This window comes from Neofelis nebulosa, chromosome 4 (assembly GCF_028018385.1).
Source record: "Neofelis nebulosa isolate mNeoNeb1 chromosome 4, mNeoNeb1.pri, whole genome shotgun sequence".
NCBI classification, from domain to species: domain Eukaryota; kingdom Metazoa; phylum Chordata; class Mammalia; order Carnivora; family Felidae; genus Neofelis; species Neofelis nebulosa.
In genome coordinates, this window is record NC_080785.1 from 89,154,523 (window position 1) to 89,172,025 (window position 17,503).

The 17,503-nt window shown below is 38.6% G+C and overlaps 1 protein-coding gene across 3 annotated transcripts in view; it reads right to left on the bottom strand.

The window, feature by feature from the left end:
* Window positions 1-17,503, bottom strand: part of RELN (reelin) — a 537,501-nt gene that overhangs the window by 451,778 nt on the left and 68,220 nt on the right. For all 3 annotated transcript variants that reach the window (XM_058725343.1, XM_058725345.1, XM_058725342.1), the window contains exon 2: window positions 8,207-8,317. In XM_058725343.1, the coding sequence (XP_058581326.1) occupies window positions 8,207-8,317 (111 nt within the window). The remainder of the gene's footprint in view (window positions 1-8,206; window positions 8,318-17,503) is intronic.

The following is a 17,503-nucleotide window of genomic DNA, read 5'->3' on the forward strand; positions in this document are numbered from 1 at the left end:
GTGGAGGTCAGGGAAGATACTGAAGTACAGAGGGCAGAATAAAGAGTTCCATGGAGGTGAGTGTCAGGGAGTAGGGTCACAAAGGCTAAACAGGGGAGGTGAGGCAGGACAAAGGCCCTAAAAGATGGCAGGATGTCCACCCAGCAGAGAGAACCAGTAGGAATTATAAGCACTATAAACAAAGGCATGAAGTTTAAAGCAGCTGGGATTTTGGAACTGTGTGTGGGTTATGATTGGTGTAGCGTGTGTGTGTGTGTGTGTGTGTGTGTGTGTGTGTGGTGGGAATGTACTGGAAATGTGGGTTTTTATGAGTGGTGCACCGTGTGTGTGTGTGTGTGTGTGTGTGTGTGTGTGTGCAGTGAGAATGTATGTGACTGTAAAGAAATGGCAGGAATTGTTGGGATTGTTATAGGCAGGGTTACAACACAGAGGGCCTTCTTTTATTCAAGATTCTTTTGGTTATAATAGAAACCAGCTCAAGTGGGCTTCGGCTTTAAGGGAAGCTTAAGAAGAGGCTATAAAGCTGAGTTTCGTTTTTTGGGGTTTTTTTCCAATGTTTATTTATTTATTTTTAGAGAGAGAGAGAGAGAGAGAGAGAGAGAGAGAGACAGAGTGTGAGCAGAGGAGGGGGAGAGAGAGAGGGAAACACAGAATCCAAAGCAGGCCCCAGGCTCTGAGCTGTCAGCACAGAGCCTGATGCCGGGCTCGAACCTGTAAACCAGGAGATCATGACCTGAGCCAAAGTCAGACGCTCAACCAACTGAGCCACCCAGGTGCCCCAAAGCTGAGTTTTGCAACTTATGGCTTTGCAACTCCCTATGCACGACCTTGGGCAAGTTACCTACCTTTCTCTGTGCCTCAGGTTCTTTATCTACAAAATGAGAATAATTAGTAGGCTTTTTGTTAGGATCAAAAAAGTTAACACCTGCAACACACCTGGCACATAGCAGGTGTTTGATAAATTTTAGCTATTTTTAATAGTGTTTCTTAGAACCCAAGAATATCTGAGCCTGATGGGAAGAAAGCCTAAAATAAGAGCCTAGAAAGCTCCAGCACATCAGGCAGCATTCTGTCTGTATCTCCTTCTCCTCTGCCTGCACAATATTCCCCTGAACCATTGTGGACGATGGGTGCCCAGAGTTCCCAAATGTTTACACGTGCCTTGATCTAGCTCATGAAGAGTTGGACTGGGATTGATGAGTCTTGATTCCAAATTCCTGTACTGATAAATTCGATCGACTCAGCTTGGCTTGTGTATCTCACTTGTGGCTTAACCCTTTGTGGGGCCAAAATCATGCCACACTGAACTATTCTCTTGAAAGGCAGGAAGGAGGGCAGAGGAGTAATTCCTCGTGATTCTTAGATTTAATCATTTTCAGGTCTAAGCCAGAGAACAGACTAAACAATCTGATCTTCAGAGGTCAGAGATGCTGTTAAGTACCGAAGGACACTGGTTGTTATAATCGCTTCACATGCTCCTTAAACTTTTCCTTTCCCAATTTGCACCACCCTAACTCCTTTTAAGAATCGGGGAACTGACAAAATTCCAACCACCAAGCAAAATGCGGTGTAGCCATACAATGGAATATTACATAACCATAAAAAGGAATGAAGTCCCTGATACCTGCTACAACATGGATGAATGTTGAAAACACGATTCTGAGTAAAAGAAGCCAGAAACAAAAGACCATATACTGTATGATTCTATTTACATGAAATAATAGGCAAATGCATAGAGACAGAAAGCAGATTAATGGTTGTCAGGGACAGTGTGGGGGAAGGAATAGTGAGTGACCACTAAACGGGGATGGAGTTTTTTCCAGAGGTAACGAAATATTCTAAAATTACATAGTGGCGTTGGTTGTTCAACCTTGTGAACATATTGGAAATCACTGAAATGTATACCTTAAAATGGTAACGTTTATGGTATGTGAATTATATTTCAAAAAAAAAGTATCTGAGACCTGGATATGATGTCAGAACAACTGGTTTTACGCGTCACACTTACACCATCTCATGTAATAGCCACTACTCGCCCTTCCTAAGCCTTGATTCCTTACCTAAACATTGGGGCAAGGGCTGAGCCAGGCTCTACCAAAGGTCTGTGTCAGCTTTAAATTCTATGGGTAAGAAACTGGGTGCATTGTTTGCCATCCAAACTAAAGTCAGCCTTTCTCTTCCAAATATTCTGCCACTGGAATTATCTTCTCATTCTGTTTGCTATTTTAAAGAAAGAATTCTCACTTCTTTCTGAGGTTTTAAATATTACCTATTTTTTAAGCACACATACTAGGCACTTGAATAGATAATTCACTTCATCTACCCAACAATTTTGTGAACTAGACACTTTTGTTACCATTTTACAAATGCAGACACTGGAGGCTTAGGGAAAGAAACAATGTGGCCCAAGTTAGAGAGAAGCCCGTGCCAGGGGGACATACAACCTGAGCAGCCTAGCTCTGGAGGTCATGTGATGAACCCCTGCACTGAGCTGCCTTTCTCCACTAACTCCTCCACTTGGCCCAAATCTCATGCCCCTCAACATTTACTTTAGCAATTTACCGAGTGACTAATTTAATAGCTTTATATTCATCATGTTCACTATTCTAGTAAGTGATTCTTTTTAGTTATTGGGAAATAATCCCTGATTATTGTCATATGTCAAATACAAACTACATTATACTATTTCTTTTTTTTTTTAATGTTTATTTTTGAGAAAGAGGTGAGGGGAGGAGGGGGAGAGAGACGGGGACAGAGGACCTGAAGCAGGCTCTGTGCTGATAGCGGAGATCCTGTCACGGGGCTCCAATTCCCAAACCCTGAGATCATGACCTGAGCCGAAGTTGAAACTTAACTGTCTGAGCCACCCAGGTGCCCCTATATTATGCTATTTCTTAATGAAGGTAATGCTGGCATATGCAAGTGGAACTGAGACCAAATTAATGAATTAAGACCAATCTTAGGTTAATACCCAGTAAATAAGAAAAATTAATGACAACTTCAGCTCTTGTCAGCTATGCTCCTGGTACCATTGACTAGAGCAATTTGTTTAATTAACCTAAAGTCTTCTTGTTAATTATAGATCATTTACCATGTCTAATAAAAGGTCATGCCTTTGAAATCCCTACATATGTTTAAAATTCCTCAAGCATGTTACAAAAGCATTTCTTCATAAAGAGACAGACGAAATAAACTTAAGAAGAATGAGGAATAATTTAGCTTAATTTAGGCTAGCAAATAAATAGCATTACTAGACAGGACCCTATGTAATGAAGTTGCTAGTGGTTGTCCCTTCTTTACAAATATCAAGACCTAAATATGTGTATGTAGTATTCATAACAGGTGTGTGTCTCAAAGTCACAAGGACAGGACACCTAAGACTGAACTGTAGCTGATGTCCAGGGATGTAGGAGTCCTGGTGACAATTAGTAAAGTTGAAAAAGGTTCTACTTAGTTTTAATGTGAAAGATAACCAAAAATTAGCTTACAGTCTATATTCTTATTTTTAATGACAATAAAGCAAAGTAGTAACAAAAACATGCATCATGACAATGAAACATTAACATACAATCAAAATCTACTGGTAAAGTACCCATTTTTGTTAACTAGTGACCAACATAAGGTTTACAAAAATTGTAAATCTTTCTTAAAACATTTAAATAATTTGTTTTGTAAATATATCCCTATTCATCTAAAGTTAGAGTGTCAAATCACAGTTAGAAAAAATCAGATCATTAAGTTAAAAAATTCTGACACCATGTTTAAAAATAATATTGAAAATATTAAATTTTTATGTTAGTTGCTTAATCTCTATTAAAAGTATGACAAGATTGAATGCTTAAGAGCAAAAATCAAAAAGAAAAAATCATGGATCTGTTCACCATATTTTCTGCCCAAACTTGGATTTCATCAAATCTTGCCATTTTAAGAATTTTGTAACTTAACAGTGATTATATCTAGAATTGTATCTAGAATGGCTCATTTCCTTATAGAAAAAGGAACACATAGAAAATTACAACAGTTTACATGAAAAACTGTTAAAATGGCTCACGTATTAGCTGAGAAAAATGATGTAGCACAAAAGTTGAATTTATGCAACATCTAACAATTTGAACTGGGGCCAGCAGACCTGCAAACCCAGTTCTCCGGTTTTAGAGCCAGAATATCAAAAATTGAGTGAAACGCTTTAAAGCCAGAATACTAAATATTGAGTAAAAAGCATTTCAGCCTCTGGAAAAGGAATAATTTTGTATGAAAGGATATTCAAATAGCCCTTCATTGAGCGGCCACAAAGAGCCTTGAAGATTTACATGATTGAGCTGGAATTCAATGCCAAAGACAAGAGGAAGCATTTTTGTTCTGGGATGCACAAAGAGATACCCATAATTAAACATCACTCTTCCCTAGGGCAGCATGTTTTCTTATATTGACAAGCAAAATGAGGTATTTCAAACCATGCATTGCTGGCATACAGTCATCTTTTGCATAGCTATTGTTTTAATGTATTTCTGGCTATTAGGCATTTGTCTATTTTTGGTCAGTGAGGCATGCATTTTAAAGAATTCTGGTTTTGCATAAAAGGCTGTAGTTATGTTAGTGGAATTACATTTATACAACAGTATCTTAAGAATAATTATAGCCTTATTTTGGCTAGTCACACACATATTTTATATTTAAAGTAGAGCGGCTATAACTTTCATGTAATTAGTACAATTGAAATTAACTATAAGTGGAAAAAACTTTCAGAAGTACCTTTTTAGATTCAACTGTATGTTCTACTTTGTCTTGTTCAACACAGCTAGTTAAACATACCACACACGGATCCTACTATGTTGGGCATTTGCCAAACAAATCAAGTTTGCTTAACATTCCATCAGTCAAGTCAGAGCCTAATGATAGATTATGTATTCAATAACTCTTTTGTTCTAGATCAAAGAATGCCACATTTTTTTCAGCCTGATCCTACCGCAACTACTAACCTACCAAAAAGCAGCAACTCTTACATTTTACCTTCTGTAAGAGTTTCCTCTCCTTTCTCACCTGCACTCTACTCAAATTCAATCTTTTTTCATTTTCTTAAATTGTAAAGAATGTGTTAAACTTAAATACCAAAAAAAAAAAAAATGTTCTTTTGCTTTTGAAAGTGACCATTTACCTAAGCAGATGTTTTATCTCCTGCTCTCTATTCAAAACATTGCTTATGAAGATTAACTCTGTTTAACAATATGGAGTTATATAATCAAATTTTCTTTTTAAGGTAATTTGCTATTGTCATATAAATCCAGATAAAATTATTTTGATATTACTAGAAACTTAAAAAAGATCTAACTTATCTATCCATCCGTATAAAAATCATGTCCTATAAAAATACCAATTGACTAATGGGAGACCTGAGCTTTGGTTATGGAAGTTAAACTACCATCCATGGGCTTTGTGTCTAGAAGCCTCTTCAGACCATTAACCTAATGATACTGGGTTAATGGTAATGGGAAGACTAAGCATAATTTAATCTAATCAAAAACATTCTAATTCAAGAGAAACTGCGTTTTTACAGCTTTCAAAGTCATCATAGAAAATGTCTTGGGGCGCCTAGATGGCTCAGTCCGTCAAGCATCTGACTCTTGATTTCAGCTCAGGTCATGATCTCAATGTTCATGAGTTCGAGCCCTGCATCGGACTCTGTACTGACAGTGTGCAGCCTGCTTGGGATTCTATCTCCCTCTCTCTCTGCACCCCTTCCCCGCTCGCATGTGCTCTCTCTCCCTCTACCCCTGCCCTTTAAATAAATTAAAAAATAAAATAAAATAAAATTGAATAAAATAAAATGTCTTGAAGCCCAGGTGCCTCAAATAACTCCTAACAATTGCATTGCTAGTTTTTTGTTTGCTTTACTAAAATCAGAGGCAATAGGACAAATGGATTTTATGTGTCTACCTTGGCAAGTGATAGTTATTTCATTCAGCCAAGTCCTCTCTTCTCAAATCATCTGGATCTACAAACCCCAGATTAATTCCTCTTGAGAACTGGTTTTTTTGCCCCCAAAAGGAAGTATATACATGTCCTAGAGTGGAGAAAGCAGCCACTTCAGTTACCAAGATTTATAATTTTGGAACACCTAGTTTTACTGAGTGTTTCCTCTGTGCTAAGGGCTTCACATAAATAATCTCAATTTTCAGGGCTACTCAACATCATATGAAGCAGATGCCATTCCAACCCCATTTCACAGATGAGGAAGTTAAGCTTACATCTCAGCTTAACACGACTTCCTCAGGAAAGCCTCTCCCAACTACATCCCATTTTACTCCAGACTGGATCTAGTTTCTCTGGCATACCCTTGCCCAGTACTCAGCACTTTTCCAAGCTTGCCCCTAGCAAGATTTGCTATTACATATTTATGTGGTCATTTAATTAATGTCTGTCTCTCCCATTTAATTAATGTAAGATCAATGGTTCTCAAACTTTAGTGTGTATCAAAATCACTGGGAGTGCTTCTTAGAAAGTGATCACTGGGTCCCAACCCCAGAAAATCTGACTCAATGAGTCTAAAGAAAGGCCTGGAACTCTGTTGCTGCTACCAGACCCTGGACTGACTCAGAACCAGCAGTTCTCAGCCCCGGATGAACATCAGAATCTCCTGGGGACCTTTAAAAACAATCAATGCCCATACTCTGCCCCCAGAGGTTTTGATTTAATTGGGCTAAGATGGAACCCCGAATGCCTTATCCCAAATATTGTATTCTTTTACTCAAAAATTACTTATCTAAAACTCAAGTTTAACCAAATGTCTTGTAAATTTTTATTTGTTAAAACTGACACCCTTACTTGTAAGTCCTGTTGTAACATAACAGGTAGTGTATCATTTATTTTATGTACATATATATTATGTACCCATATCATGGGGCCAAATGAGCAGAATTTTTAGACCCAAGAATTTTTTTCTAGCGGATCAGAACATAGAAGTAGTTACCCACACATTGTAAAAGCTTATCTGGAGATCTATCTTTTAAGAATAGGGCAAATTCTCAATGTCAAATAATTTAACATGATGATTAAGTGACTTCCAGTTTCCTTTAAGCCCTGAGGCTGTGAGTCTCATATGAGGCCAGCAGGGTGACAATGGGGCATCCACATCACTGCTCTGACATCAATCAATGAATCACCTGGGCAGAGCTGCTGCTAAGACTTGGCTCAGAGGAGGTGTCCTTTCATATATCAAAAGTAGGTAAAAATTATCTATTTAATAAATACCCCAGAAAAGATAAAACGCTGAACACATGGCTGCCTCTGATAACACAATTCTATCTTTTTCATATCAATGTAGGCAGTCTTGTGCCATTTTCCAATTTCAGAGTAAGATCAGTGATTTCATGTCTTACATAAATGGATATATTAAATTTGCATTTTTGATGCTGAAAAGGGCCTACTTAATTCCAGCTTGGCACGTTTATTGTATAATGGGTAAACTAGGGATTTCCAAATTGAGAATCCTCTGGGATCAGTAATGCTCATGTAGCCTTCTGCCTCCTCATGTAAGTAACCTGCCAGGTCTCTGGCTCAAGGACAAGGACTCCATCTAAGTATTTTAAATATTAAAACACACTCCTTCATGAATACTCATAGAATTCAATCATTTCAACAGTCATTACTATCTTTGTACAATGCTTACTTGCCAAATTTAACACGACACTTTTCACCTAATCCAGGATTCTAAGAACTGTTTATAAAAACAGGTTATAGAGGGGCACCTAGCTGGCCCAGTCAGTAAAGCATGCAACTCTTGATCATAGAGTTGGGAGTTCAAGCCCTACATTGGGGATAGAGTTTATTTAAAAATAAATAATAAAAGCCACGTTATTGAATGCATGAACATCAGAGTGGATTCCAATTCCAGCAACACAGAAATTTACATGACAGAACACAGAACACAGAACACAGAAATTTACATGAGCCCCCAAGACGAAGTATAATAGTTGCAGCAGACGGGAGAGGGACAGAATGATTGTCACACCAAGCTTATGGTCGGCTATACATTTACAGGACTTATTTCAATTCACTTAACTACAAGCAAACAACACAAAAATCACTTCAGATTATTTTCTCTGAAATAATAAATGTCTAATACTTTTTAAAAAGGCATTTCAAAAAATAAGACCTATAACTGTTTAATCATGGACAATGATTGGTTTCTTATGTCAGGATCACTTACCAAATCCAAAAGCATTGGAACCTCCAATGCTCTGTGAAGCCTGAACACTTGTAGATGTGTATAGTCCTGTCACCAGCAAGCCATCAAAGAAGGTGCTTGTTGAAATTGTCACTGAAATACAGAGAGGGAAAAAAAAGAAACCTCAATTAATACAATCAGGAGAATGAGATAACATTTCTGAAGTGTTAAACATTGTCAAAACAACTTTTACTCATTATTAAAAAATCATTTTTATACAATTGGTAGTCAGTATTTTCTTTGTATTAGGAATTAGAGAGGAGCAAAAAGCAGCTCCGAATGCCAATGTCTATAATTGCTGGTCCTAAATTTAGTACATTAGTTCTATCTTTCTGCATTCATTTACACGTTCCCCAGCTATATGCAAAATCATCTAGCTATATTGAATAGCTAGTCTCCCCCACCTCCACCACCACCCCTGAAGGCAGTCAAAGCCATTGCTGGAGTTTTGGCATTGTGATTAAACATTTTTTTTAACTATTCCATAGTGTGGGAAACAATCTTAGATTGGCTGAAAGAACAGTAAGATGCACTGTTTTTCTTATTGTGCATCTACATATCATAGATGAATCCCCTGAAGTTTTTCAACAAAAGCAGAATAATTTGCATGAAGACAGTTAGCTCTTTTCCTTTTGAGAACAAAAAAGGGAGACCACTGCACATTTTAAGTTTTAGAACAAAGACTACAAGAGGAATCCGAATGGTTTCATAACCAGAAAATCAGGATGTTCCTGGGAAGAAGAGGGTCAAATTAAATGCATCCTGATACTACTCAGGTTTGGCTTCTTAAAATTTTATCTTGCTTATTACCACCCTAAAAAATGATCATAATTTCCTCCTTGACATAATATTTTCTCCTGCATTGGTTTTACAAGATTAAGATGATGCCATTTGTAGGAAGCATCCAGGAAAAAGGGATATTATTTTGGTGTGCACAGTACAAGGCTATCATCATGGTTGGTGGCAGTAAGGAGAATGGCCAGAATCACATTAACTTTGATGAGAATGTTTAAATTAAACTCCAGGAAATCCAGTGAATAGAGCTGAATGGTCTGAAACAACCACATTATAAACATAAAACAAGACGCATAGATCAACAGAACAGCCTGACATCATGCTACCCCCAAAATGGCATTGGATATTGGAGTAAATCACCTTCACATCCTTTAATAATAGCTAATATTTTGACTGCTGGCATGTAAACCACTCAGCTGGGCACTGAGTTAAACAGTTAACGTGTATTATCTCATTTCATCATCAAAAAATTTCTATAAAAAGGGTACTGTTATTATTCCCAGGATACACATGAGGAATTTGTGGCACAGAACAATTAAGAACCTTGTTCAGGACCATCTGATATCATCTAAAAATGTCTGATGTTGTTTACCTGGCATCTCTCTTGTTTTCTCTCTATCCTGTACATCTCCCCCTCCCCAGATCCCACAGAAGCAAAATGACATGGCTGAACCCTTGTTTAATAACTTATTCCCCGGATTATTCACATGCATGAGGAGTATTTGAAAAAAAGTAAAAGCTGCAGGACTCAATATCACTGTTATTAGAGAGGAAGAGGGCCAAGGAGGGCCAGGAGGTGACCTCTATGGTATAATGGATGGAGCCCTAGGCTAGGTAAGGGATGGGATTCGGGTGCTGGGTACTCATCTGTTACCACCTGTTCTTGAACAAAACCACTTCCTCTCTTGGAATCTCAATTTCCTCATTTATAGAATCACACCTCAATCATCAGCCTCCTGTTTTGCCTATTCCAGATTCCCATAGTTGATTCTACCAGTGCCTCTACCTTTGGTTCAGTGAGTTATCTTGACTAAGGTAAAAAAGTGCTTAAACTGCTTCTGCACCCTTATCCAGTAGGGTTTAGAATTAAGTTTCTTGCTGTTAAATTGACTATGCTGACCAATGGACTCAATGCAGTGTCCCAGGCTGTCCTTCCCAGCAAATCAGACCCAAACTGCAGTATCTCACTGTGGACCTGTGGGATCCTGCTTCTATCCACTTCCTCTCAATCCATTCCCCTTTTGTTCAGTAAGACAGCAGCAATCATGTTAATGCACAAATACAGCCCCTGTGGACTCCTGTTCATTCCTTTATGCTTCTACTCTGGTTCTTACTTCTAAGATTCTAAAAAACCTAAGAGTTTTATGGGTTAGGGAGTGAGGACACCTCGAATTCGAATCTCACCTCTCTCTCTCTCTCTTTACCTCTGATCAGTGTGTGACCTTGCAATGAGCCTCGGATGCCTCATTTACAAAAGGAATAATACTACCCAATGCACTATAAGAATTAAAAGAAATGTATCTTCAATCTATCAGTGTACCTATCTCTTTAACAAACAACCATGCACACAGTAACTCACCAGTAAAAGTTAGCTCCATTTTCCTGTCCTCTTTCACATCCTGAAGCCCTGCCTTGTTCTTCCCTTCCAGAGAACTGGAGTCCCATACAGACCTCCTCACATCTGCTGAGGACAGAGCCAACCACTGGACTGCCCACATCTGAGTCCTCCTGACTGCTACGATTCTCCACCTACCTCTCCATGCATTATTTCATTTCCAACCACGGTCCATACTAAGTCTCAGCTGTGAGCTCAGTGGACCCAAGATAAGTGGCATCCCCAGCTTATTATTAATTTGCCCTCTCTTCTAAAAGATATTCTGCTGAGTTTTAATTTAAAATAGAGGCTAAACACTTGGAGAAAGGGCTGAAAAAGAAGAGAACCATGTGTGACAGCTCTTGGGTCTTTCCTCTACTACCCCCAGCTACTCAGTTCTGGTCTCAAACTACATACCCCCCAGCAAAACAAAAGCCCTGCTATGTCTATTATGACAATTGATAAATTCAACTTGTTGATAGCCTACACGTATCTAGTGATGATTCAATATATTAGACATGTGCACTTAGGAAGCTGCCTGCATAGCCTGTAACACATTTGGGCACTGAGCACAACCAAGGTCTGCTGTGCCCCTTAGATGTCCACGTAGGCTGCTAATCCCTTGCCAGGTCTCAGCTCTCATCTGCCACCAAGTGCCTCCCCAGCCCTAGAGGATGATGCAAATTCTGATCTTAACTCCTCCACACACCATAATGCCTGCTTCAGATCGATTCTCTTCTTTACATAGATTCCTGGTGCTGACACAGCAAGGTCTAGTGAAAACATCCCAGGAATGAAAGGATTGATATTTAATTACCAATAATAATTTGCTATGTCAGATGAGGCAAGCTTTTCTCTCTGCTTGGTTCTATTCCTACTAGTAGTGACATGAATACCTATTACTCGGTAACCTCATGGCTAGATGGACCTATCATTTCTAAACACGGAGCATCTTAGAAATCAAAGTGGAATTACTGAGAAAAACACTTTTTACTCTTAGAGTCTCTTGGCTTTAAATACCATCCATAAACTGACCACTCCCAAATTTCTATCTCCTGTCCAGATCTCTACATACCTCTTCATATATACTCCAGGTATATATAAACTTGCTACTCAACATCCCCACTTGGATGTTCAAGAGAGGTCTCAACCTCAACTTAACCAAAACTGAATGCCCACCCCATCCCTCAAACCTGCTTCTCCTATAGCCTTCATGAACTCAGTTGATGGCAGCACCATCCTTCCTGCTGAGCCAACTTTGGAATCACCATCTCCCATCCTCTACATTAGTCCATCATACACTGGATTCATGTCATTCCTCTGCTTACAACTTTCTAGCTAACTCAATGTCAAAGTCTTCACAGCGGCCTACAAAATCCTATGTGACCTGCCCCTATTCCTTCTCTGTCCTCACCTCCTTCTGCTTTCCTCCTAGCTTACCCCATTCCAGGTACACCAGCCTCCTCATTGTTGCTCAGACATGTCAAGCCTTTGTACCACTGCCTTCCTCTGCCTAGGATTCTCTTCCTTCAGAGTATCAGGTACTTATCACTTTCTGGCACATTCTACTGATACACTGACTCACAATTGTCTTTGTTTATTACGTTTATTGTAGGTCTTATCCTGCAGAATGTGAATTCCATCAGGGCAGATACCTTAAGTGTTTTGTTCAGTAGTACATCTCAAGCATCTGGAATAATTTCTGACACTTTTAGGTGTCATATTTATTGGAATATTTATTATATGTGATAATAATATTATATGTATTAATGAATAACTCATTCATACAAAAGTGGTGCAAAGTTGTCTAATCTCCAACTTATTCCCAAAGGAAAAGTATGTTGTGAATCCTAGACTTTATAGTCAAATGAATCCCACTTGGAAAAGTCACATGGGAAAAAAAAGAAAATCTGACTATATATTGAAAATATCTTCCAGAGTGCAAAATGATCAATGCAGGGACCAACAGACCAATCGAAGACATTTGTTTTTTTAAAAAAGGCAGATCAACTTAAGTACACATACATTCTGACAGGCTATATGTTTACACAAATCATCTAAAGAAAAAGCTCCCTATTAAAAACTAACTGAATGAATATAGGGGCGCCTGGGTGGCTCAGTCGGTTAGACATCCGACTTCGGCTCAGGTCATGATCTCCCAGCTTGTGAGTTCGAGCCCCACGTCGGGCTCTGTGCTGACAGCTCGGAGCCTGGAGCCTGTTTCAGATTCTGTGTCTCCCTCTCTCTCTGGCCCTCCCCCGTTCATGCTCTGTCTCTGTCTCAAAAATAAATAAATGTTAAATTTTTTTTTAAACTAACTGATCTATTTCTCTATTTGCTAGAGTTGGGAGTTTAAAGTTATTTTGAAGGGAAAAAAATGATATTTGCATTTGGAAAGCTGCTACTGTCTGGACAAGCATTCCTTCTTCTTTAAACATGTGTAATGCATGATCCATATGTAAACTGGTAATCAGTCTCTTTTTTTAAGATAAAAGGAAATGTTGCCCAGACTCATACAGCCTATAAGACACAGTTCTGATCACTAGGTTCCCTTTTACTCAAGAAGACAATGGGCCCAATTTCTGCATTTAAAACAAAATGTGACACAGTTTGTGTTCTCCGATAGCTTGCAGGAAACTTCAGGATGTCTGCAGCCTGCATGTTTTTACCGATTAGAGCACCATCAGTAAACATATGAACAATCTGAGCGAGATGCTGAAAACTTTATACCAAGGCACTCCAACTTGGAAACTTTGGCAGGAATACACATCTCTCTGTCCTTCCCTTTCCTTTTCATCAAATGCTTCCACTTATCTCTACTTGCAGCCTCTGGTGAGTCTGTCAGAGTTTCCCAAACAAACAAACGAAAACCTTACAGAAACAAATAATTGTTCCAGGCATCAAGGCTGCTCTGGCCAGCTGTCCTTACCTGGGTAATTTCGCATCATCAGTCACTGACAGTTTGTTTTCATCTGGGGCCTCTTTCTCACCTTACCCTCTGGTATCTTTCTGATTCCTTCCTATCAAGCTTTATCTGACCAACAATGTGCACTAGTTCTTACCTGTCCTAGTGCCCAGATTTGATTTCATTTCTCTAATTCCACTGGGACTCACCCTTCAAGCACTATCTGACCTTCTCAAGTCTTAGCTCATCAGTTATGTCCACAAACTGCTGCCATCTAGGCAACTGAAATAATCTTTCTGAAAGCAGAAGAGTGATCTATGATAAAATCTTTTTAATGTTTATTTATTTTTGAGAGAGAGAGAGAGAGAGAGAGAGCGAGCATGAGCAGGGGGAGAGGCAGAGAGAGAGGGAGGCACAGAATCTGAAGCAGGCTCCAGGCTCTGAGCTGTCAGCACAGAGCCTGACACAGGGCTGGAACTCACGAGCTGTGAGATCATGACCTGAGCTGAAGTTGGACGTTTAACCAACTGAGCCACCCACGTACCCCTGTGGTAATTTTTTTTTAAGTTTACTATAGTAAACACAGTACACAGTACAAATACGGCTCACAATAGAAAAAACTGAAACACATTTCTGAATGTAAAATTATGTTGATATGTTTATGAACTAGAAGGAAAATTTACAGCTGTCATATTTTTGTAAGTTTCTAACACTCTGATTCAGAATGTTTTGTCCCAAACTGCATAATTTAAAATGTTGCAAAGCTACTGTCATTTAAAAATGTTTCCTCCAGGGGCACCTGGGTGGCTCAGTTGGTTAAGCGTCTGACACTTGGTTTTAGCTCAGGTCATGATCTAACGGTTTGTGAGTTCAAGCCCCACATCAGGCTTTGAGCTAACAGCGCAGAGCCTGCTTGGGATTCTCTCTCTCCCTTTGTCTCTGCCCCTCCCCTGCTCACTCTCTCTCAAAGTAAATAAACTTTAAAAAATTTTAACGTTTCCTCTAACATTTTATTTATTTTTAAATTTATTTATTTTGAGAGAGAGAGAGAGAGTTCAAGCGGGGAAGAGGCAGAGAGAGGGAGAGACAGAATACCAAGCAGGCTCAATACTGTCAACACAGAGACAGACATGACATGGGGCTCCAACTCATTAACCGTGAGATCATGAGATGACCTGACTGAGACACCCAGGTGCCCCTAAAAATGTTTCCTATAAAAATATTTTATGAAGCTACTTTTGCATAAGTAGAATTTTTAGTTAAAATATATAAATTTGGCCACACTAGGATAGGGGAGAATTGCACAAAGTTTTTAGATTTGAACTACCTTTAAGATAAACAACTCTTACGACTACCGATATCTAACTGATATCTAACTAGCCCAGTTAATAAAAAAATCCTTCACTCTCTTTCCAAGATTATGAGCCATATGCTTTAACTAATAGTAAGATAGGAAACAAATATTTAGCAAATATAAATTCACTTTATGTTTATAATATGAAAAATTACTGAACCTAGGTGGTAGATATACAGGTGTGCGCTGTGCTAGTCTATTAAATTTTGTTTCAGGGGTGCCTGGGTGGCTCGGTTGGTTGAGCGCCTGACTTCAGCTCAGGTCATGGTCTCACAGCTTGTGGGTTTGAGCCCCACATCAGGCTCTGTGATGACAGCTCAGACCCCACAGGCTGCTTTGGATTCTGTGTCTCCTTCTCTCTGCCCCTTCCCCACTCGTGCTCTGTCTCTCTCAAAAATAAATAAAACATTAAAAAAATTTCTTTGTTTCAGAAAAAAATCATATTAAAAAGTTGAGGGAAAGGAAGAAGTTTATTATAAATACACTTATTACAAACGTACTTAAGATGAGCAAACTAACTGGAACAATAAAATGAACTAAAAAGTACATAATACATTCAGACTTTAAGAACTAAACAATATATATGAAAATATGTGTATATTGCTATATATGTGTGTGTATACTTTATATATATAAACCTTCTATGAGTCAAGAACTATTAGAACTATAATTTGGATTTTATTAACTAGGAAAGCAAAAAAAGATATTTAGAACTAGGTCCTTATTAGTAAAATGTTTATAAACTCTATCTGACATCCTATCAATTCTAGTTAGTTTATAAAAATTAAAACATGGGGCGCCTGGGTGGCTCAGTCGGTTGAGTGTCCGACTTCAGCTCAGGTCACGATCTCACGGTCCGTGAATTCAAGCCCCGCGTCGGGCTCTGGGCTGATGGCTCAGAGCCTGGAGCCTGCTTCCAATTATGTGTCTCCCTCTCTCTCTGCCCCTCCCCCGTTCATGCTCTGTCTCTCTCTGTCTCAAAAATAAATAAATAACGTTAAAAAAAATTTTTTTTTAAATTAAAACATAATGCCACCATGAGACAGGACCCACCAGTGATCCATTTTACACACCAAAGGTTAAAATCATCAAACAATAATTTAATGACTTTTAAATAGGTAAGCACTTACTTAAACATGTCAGTCTGCCATATTATCTACTTCTTTTCATGGTTTTGCAAATTTTTATGATAAATTTATAAAATCTCTCCCCAGGAGACTTTATTTCCTTACAGTCAACTTTCTATTTTTGCATTAAGATGTACAGAGAACTAGCTACTTTAATAATCAAGGAAAAAAACAACATCAATATTATGGATTGCAAGTAGAATTCTGAACTTCCCAGTGCATTTTAGAGGAGAAATAAAGCATGTATATGATTACCGATAATCAGAAAGCAAATGTGTCTGATAAGACACATCATTCCCTTGTTCAACAAACATGTTTGGCTTTGTAACATTCATAGATTAAAATCCTGTCTTCAGTGTGGTTTCAAAGACCTTCAGGTTTGGCCATAACCTTTCTATCCAGTCGAATTTCCCTATTTCAGCTGAAAACACCCCTTGATCCAGTTAAACTACAACATGTTCATTACTTTCCCGTCTCCTGGCCTTTCTTTATGGGGAGTCCTCACCTAGAATGACTTTCCCTGTTTCTTTTGGTTAAAATCTTCCCCATTCTTCAGACACAGGCCCAAATGCCATCTCTCTCATGAAGTCTCTTCTGATATCCTGGGGAAGCCACCTCTCCCTTCTCAGTGACCCCGTGGCTCTCAGAGACTGTGAGCACCTGATTACTCTTCACCTTCCGTGGAGCTCAGCTCGGAGGAAGAACTCAATCAACATTTACTGAGTTCAACCCTACAAAAACACTTGTTATGATGTAAAATAACATAAAAAAAAGAAAACATAACGGAGAATATAGCATAGCTGATGTTATTAAAATTGTGGTATCTAACGTCTTTTCTACAGAGAAAAAAGAGCCAGTGTTATTAACAGACGTATATGAAGAGTGAAGGTTTCTCCTGAAAGGACACAAAAACTCAAAATCAATGCAGCATTTTATTACAATACTCAAAAATCAGATATGTTTGGGGAAATTTGGCTGGGTTTTACATTTAGCCATAATAGGGTTTCTTTCTTTTGCACACATGTACTTCGTGTGTGAATACGCATACACGCACATATTTTATGTACATACCAAATTAATCTTCCAATAATTTTGTCACTAAGACACCTTATGCCTTATCCTCACTCTGAAGTTACTCTGCAATTTCCTCAAATAAGAAATAAGAAGGGATCAAAGGGCTGAGGAGGTTGTACATATCGCTCCCACATCTGTGTTAAATTGGCAATGAGCTCAGCTCCAGGAGTCTATGAATATGGATTGCTGGGCTGTGACAGCAAAATGAAAACATGATGTAGCGACACAATTCAATTCTTATCAGTGGCTCAGAGAGTAACTCTGTCTTGAAATGACTAATTACAGAGTCAGTTATTATCTATTAGAGCTTCTATTAACTGTTCCCAACAAGACCCTAATACCATTCTTGCAGAAAATCACTGTAAGATGAAAGTCTGGAAGAAAATAAATTTCGACATTTAATGCTATTGCATTTCATCCTAAAGCTTCT